At 39.8% G+C, this 6,697-nt stretch overlaps 1 protein-coding gene across 1 annotated transcript in view; it reads left to right on the top strand.

The window, feature by feature from the left end:
- The window catches only part of Mkl2 (MKL/myocardin-like 2), a gene marked incomplete in the record, with an annotated part of 190,947 nt that extends 184,538 nt beyond the window's left edge, over window positions 1–6,409 (top strand). The window contains 1 exon segment of the mRNA XM_013517824.1: window positions 745–6,409. Coding sequence (XP_013373278.1) covers window positions 745–1,280 — 536 coding nt within the window.
- Between the last annotated feature and the right edge of the window lie 288 nt (window positions 6,410–6,697).

Here is a 6,697-nt window from a genome sequence, read left to right as displayed (position 1 = left end):
TGCTAGGGACTGAACTTAGATCTTCATGCATACCAGGTTAAGTGTTCTACCACAGAACTATACTCCAACCCTTTGTAAAGCTTTTCTTTTTTTTTTTTTTTTGGTTTTTCTCTGGTACCGGGAACCGAACTCACGACCTTGCGCTTGCCAGGCAGGCGCTTTTTGCCGCTGAGCTAAATCCCCAGCCCCTTTAATTTAGAAATTAAATACAGTGATATTGCATCTTCCCAGAACTTTATGCAGAATGTATATGGCTAAATTGAGGACACAGTTCAGCTATAATGATTTTTTTAAAGGAAAAAACTCTTTCATAATGTGAAGGACATACTTTATGTCTCTGCATGAACTCAGGATATGCACTGCCCTTTTCTCTTGAAGGGCCTGATGCTGCTGCTATAGCCAGTTCAGGAGCCCTACCTTAAAGCCTTACCTGACTGCGAGTAAGGACCCAAAGACTGAAAAATCTAAAACCACTGATTCCTACCTGGTGGGACCTACTGCTTTTAATGTTTAGTCTTACTGTAAAGAACTGGAAGCACATTAGAGTATTATAAACATATGTTTATCAGTTTAACTAAAATGATCCATCATCTTAAAGACTATCAAGGATTATACCCAACCAACAGCATTCTTTTTGTACCTCTGCAGTGAAAATGACCAGAATTGCAAAATAGCAAAACAAATGTCCTAGTAATAAAAATTTTAAAATAGTCTAAATGTTTACTAATTAATTATATTTCACAGAGATTTCCCTCCCTGTAAAAGAAGAGCCTTCTCCAATTTCCAAAATGAGACCAGTGACAGCCAGCATCACCACAATGCCAGTCAACACAGTGGTTTCCCGGCCACCACCCCAAGTCCAAATGGCACCACCTATATCCTTAGAACCTATGAGCAGTTTATCTGCCAGCTTAGAGAACCAACTAGAAGCATTCTTGGATGGAACTTTACCTTCAGCCAATGAAATTGCTCCTCTACAAACCAGCAGTGAAGACAGAGAGCCCTTTTCTCTAATCGAGGATCTCCAGAATGACCTGCTGAGCCACTCCAGTGTGCTGGACCATTCACACTCACCCATGGAGACTTCTGAGGCCCAGTTTGCTGCAGGTACTCCCTGTCTGTCTCTGGACCTTTCAGACTCAAACTTGGACAACATGGAGTGGCTGGACATCACCATGCCCAACACATCCTCAGGGCTCACTCCTCTCAGTGCCACTGCACCAAGTATGTTCTCTGCTGACTTTCTAGACCCACAGGATCTACCATTACCATGGGACTAGCATCATAGGTTGCCTGTCTCAGAGTTCATGAGGTTTCAGAACAAGAATCTGAAAGGTCAGTTTTTAGAGCTAGCTACCTAGTTGCATTATTGCAATCAAAATATGATGTCTTGGATGGAAAGTTGTAGCCTGGAAACCAAGTTTGAAAACATTTCGCTGTATTTGGCAGTGAATTTCTGCAATTTAATATAGCACAGGGCCTTTTGAAAAAAATACACTAGTCCACGAAGACTCCTCTGTTTCCCAGACTGCAGTAAAGAATAAAAAGTACCGTTAGACAAAAATATAAGGAAGAGTAATGTATACAAGAAAATGACACTAGGATTCTCTGGTAATCAATTACTATGTGCTCACTTTATGACCCTAAGTAAGAGGCAGACAACTCTTCTCACAAAACAAGGCTGCTGTGAAAGCCATGAGAGGTCCTTGCATACAGCACTTCAAGAGGCAGCCTGAGCTAGGCCAGAATACAGCAGGGGTCAGAGGCAGTGGTGAAAGCTGGCCAGTTCAGTGTTGGCTTCCAGCTGAAGACTTTGGGTTCCATTCAGAAACCTATGTAATTTTTTGTGTTACAGTTTATTTTGTGGTTTTTGGAGTCTTACTTTAGGTTTCCAAATTTAATTGAAAGATATTTCACCATAACCAAATGTCATGAACAACTCACTGTAAAAAAGTCCAGGTATATTGATAACGCTGAAAATTCTTTTAGCAGCCCTCTGGGTTGATTAGATTGGTTTTCCTGTGTATATTAGACATTTGTATGTACACTCTAATTTTGTGATCTGTACAGCCTACATTAATTAGGGTAAGGAAATAGAAACACAATGGTCCTACTTCTTTTAGCAACTCAAAATGTTTCTAGAGTACTTGAGCCAGGTGCATTTTTTCTGTAAAAGAGTTGCTGACTAACTTTCAGGTAACCAGACCCATCTCAAAGAACCAAGAAAAACGCTTGAGCATGAATCCCTTCCTGAGCTAGTGAGATAGGAGAATAAGAAGTAAGGGGAAAGTCTGTCATGAGCCCAGGACATTCCCACCCTGAGCACAGATGAGGTTGGCTGTCCTTTTCTGTCGCAGACCCCTGGTTCTCCTTTAGCAGACTTGTAACTGGATATTCTACCCATACTCTCACTGTGTTATCAGCCTAAGATTAAAAACTGGAGGTTTTATTAGTCTTTTATACAGAAAAAAGTTATCACATTTGTTGACTAGTTTGTGATGAATTTTCTAAAATGCCAACTATAAGGTTTCCTATATTATTTTAATTTAGTCATTGAAGTATATGCAAAATGTAAATGAACAAAACTGAAATCTTCCAAAGGAACATGGATGTTTTTATTAAATAATAATACCATGCTTTTCACTTCACTCTTGCTTAAACCTAGGGTCAAGTCAATCCCTGAGTCACTAAATAGTTGATGCTTCAGAGATGTGTAGGTGGCTGACTGACCCATTGTTTGGAAAAAATTAGTGAATTATTTGAGGTTTATATTTTGCCTAAAAGTGATCTTATTTTCAATTCTTTGTTGTTTATAAATTTTACTACCTGTGGAAAAAAGTCTGCTTTCCGAACCTGAGCACACTGGAGCCCTCTGACACTTGAGGCTTGAGGGGTTAACAGTACCCACATGCCTCCTAACCATGAGGCTGCTTTGCTCAGTGGTGAATAGTTTAAGTGTTTAGACATTGGTAATCCAACGCATTGGCTATAGGAACTCTGTTAACCAGAACACTTTCACCTAACCTAACCCAACATGAGTTTACCATGCTGGAGATGAGTAAAGCTCAGTCAGCCCCACAGACAGCGCCGTCTCCACTCCAGAGCTGTTTGATCAGGAAGGGGCTTTTCCAATAGGAGGTCTTGGCACAGGGTTTTTGCTGAGAGCTTCCATCTGGGGTTGTCAAGTCCATACTTAGAGTCTGAGCATCCCGTTTATTCAGAATTGAATGGCTTGTTAAATTAGCAGTAAATACCAGTGGGACTACAGGAGGCAACTGAACACCTACTGCTGTTAACTTGTGTTCAAGAAGCTGATATTTCCACAGTCCTGAGTTGTAAGCCTAGATAATTTTCTGGTCCTTAGGTCCCTCTATTACTTTTTTAAAATAGGTTTTAAAATTTGCCATAAGAAGGTTGCTCTCCAAAAACACAATGCCGTGCAAAGAATGCTATCCCCTGCAGTTCATTCGGCAAGAACAGGCTGAAGTGCCCACTAGACACATGCACTCAAGCCTTGACACGTCATTTTCATTGTTCAGAAAGTGAAGAATCTCGAGCTATGAACCCATAGCTGCTATCCCACTCGCACCATTCCGCATGGCCACTCTCCTTGCTGGCAGGTACTTGTGACATGAGTGCTGCTCTCCAGGACCCACTGCCATATTCCAGGCATGCATGTGACATGACCAAAGACCATACCATATAAACAAGGCCCTCTGTATCTTGGTAAATGCAATGGGAAAGAGTGTGTGTTTACTATAGGTGACTTTTTGTTTAAGGTTAGTTTCGCAGCCACTAAAGCACAGGTCAGAATAGCCAGTTGAATTTTCACTATGCATGTGTGTAGTTTAGACATGGTACTTTTGTGTATTATATTGCAGAGTGTCGTATTGCCAAGAAAGTAACTCCTAGAAATGTGTTATGTTATACCCCAGTCTTATTTCCCTGCATATTCTCAAAGCACAGTAAGATTGACCTTTTCTTTTACTGTACATAGGTATCAACTTTTATTGGGGGTGAGATGAATAAAAAGAATTACACTAAATCTTAGAAGTATAGGGGTGTGTGAGCATCTCACTCATTTTAGTAAAGCATCTGTTAGGAAGCCTCTTAGGACAGTGTCAGCGGTTCATGTTCTAGTGCTTTCTTGAAACATTTTATCTACTTAATAGGATTTGCTACATAACTGTACACAGATATATTCTGAATTTGTGAAATATTTGCTCAGATACTATTTGTGTTTGTTCATGTGAATATTTTAGCAATACTAAGAGGTCTTGTTTAAATTTCCTTTCTTAAAGTTGCATGGCTCTGTGACTGGTAATGACTGACACGGTTTTTTAGAAACTGAGGTAAAGGCAGTCTGGTGTTCCCCTGAGCTGCATCTCAGTAAGGCAGCATCATGGAAATAAGATAGCATCACCGAACTGTGTAGTCAGCGGACACTGAGTGACACATGAGAGCATGTTAACCCACTTTGTCACCAAAGCTGACTCAGGCTTTCTCTGCCCTCAGCCCCTGATCATAACAGGCAACACAGCTTGCTTCAGGGTCCTGTCAGAATTCCCAGGCAGGAACCAACCACAACAGCTGACAAAACAGCTGTCCTCAAAGTGACAGGGCAGTCTCTTTTTCCTGTCTTCAAATGGACTTGGCCTTAGAGAAACGGCAGAGCACTCTGGCAAGGATGAAAATATCTGAGAAGAGCTGATACTTCAGCACACACCTTCATGCCACTTCCACAGGCTCTGGCAGTGGCTGGCCTCAGGAGCACCTAACTGTCGGTCATGTGAGAAGCTCCTGGCACTGCTGGGGCCTTTTTAGAGAAATGTAAAGAGAATAGCAATTCAGTGTACCAGCAGAACAACACAGAGTCACCAAATTCACACATAACTACTGTTTACTATCTGTCACTATACACATGAATGCTAAATACTGGCATACATTGACCCACTGCCCTAGAGGACATGAAATTAGCCCCAAGTGAGCCAAGAATATTAACTGGAAGGTCAGGTTTACCAAGGAACATAGCTTACCAGTGCATAAATGTGTATTTGGAGAGTATCCTAACTATATTTCAGCTGATCTTTTAAGTGATTTCAATCAAAACTGGAAAAATAACAAGATGTAATTTTTTTTCCTAGTTCGAACTTTCAGTCATTTGCTCATTGAACAATCTTTCTTGGCTGTATTGTTATTTGTAAATGACTATCTACTGGCAATAAGCAGGTCCACATTTATTCCCCACTCAGCCTTTCTTACAGTATCTGAGGAAATGCACCATGGCAAAGGGTTTCTACCTGAAATCTTTTGTTGAAGGCCTGTAATTCAAAAAGCTGCACATGTTTACAGAAGAGCTCTTATCCTCCATTCACATACATTGCTCTGTGACCCATGATCGGAAAATGTCACAGCTTTAAGACAACAGGATGGCAATCTGAGATCTATAAGGTGCTGTCTAGAATCAAGTAAACTATGTTACTGGAGATGTCAACAGAGCCATAGTATGTAACAGAGCTTTATGCCAACTACTAAGACAAAGCTTTAACAAAGTTTAGAGAATCACCGAATGGATAACAATTACCTCTTGACTTTTTGCTGTAAGGTCTCCTGTTAATTTGGTAGGAAGAGGAAGCATTTAGGAAAGACTTTAGTATCTACCAAAAGTACTTGACCTCAAGTAACCAATAGTAATGCAAAATGCTTTAAAGGAACCAAAGGCATTGCCAAGTATTTGCCAAAAGGAGGCACTTTTTGTTTAAAATTTGAGACTAATGAAATCTCAAAAATCAGTCCCAAAAAGGTATTATCCATTTAAAGTTATAATTTTCACAAAGATGTAGATATTTCTCTATTGTTTTCATGTAAAATAGTATAGAATTGTTTTGTTAGTTTAAGAATAATACATATTTGGTAGTATTACAGAGTTTTTTCCTTTCTGTGTAGAAATTAGTTTTCTTGCTTGAACTAGAAATACGGCGTGATAGGTGTTTATCTTATTTTCATTGTCACATTATGTCTTAGCATCTCACTTTATGGAAAAGAGGAGAAAGATACCAATCTTTAGAGCCCTGCTTATTAAAAGCACTAGCTTAATAAACAAAAAGTTATGGCAATTGGGGGGTCCATTCATGTATTGCCTTTCTGTTGTTTCTTTAAAAAAAAAAAAACCATGATGCCTTCGTATTTGCTGTTTGCACCCCTGGAATCAATTCCATATCATGTTTGAATGCCATACATTTTGCACATGTACTGTACATAGGTAATGCATACTGTATTTTTATATGTGTACACATTTATCATCAGATCTTTTGTACATAGTGGCAGTATCGTAGATGATCCGGAAATGTTTGATATCTCAGCGATTTTGCATTTTTGTGTTCCAAATAAAAAACATTTTGATGTATAACAGTTTTTGCTGTGCAAAGGAAAGACCACATCCCATAGGTTAGTTAGTGGGATCACTGCAGACCTGTGAGATGGGGCAGATCTGGGAGGAAGCACCAGCTTTAGAATATAGCTCAAGCAGAGCTGCTGAGCAAAGCAAGTGGACCATCAGGGCAGGTTTCATAGATCACATGTAAGTGAGCCATCTTTCCCAAGTCTGGAACCATGACATGCAAAACAAATTCACAGGTACTCACTGACATGGAACATATCAAGAGTTACTTTTAATCATATTCTGTCTCCTGCAGTC

The sequence above is a fragment of the Chinchilla lanigera genome, unplaced genomic scaffold, assembly GCF_000276665.1.
Source record: "Chinchilla lanigera isolate Chin_1 unplaced genomic scaffold, ChiLan1.0 scaffold00041, whole genome shotgun sequence".
Classification (NCBI taxonomy): domain Eukaryota; kingdom Metazoa; phylum Chordata; class Mammalia; order Rodentia; family Chinchillidae; genus Chinchilla; species Chinchilla lanigera.
This window is presented reverse-complemented; position numbering and strand designations above follow the sequence as displayed.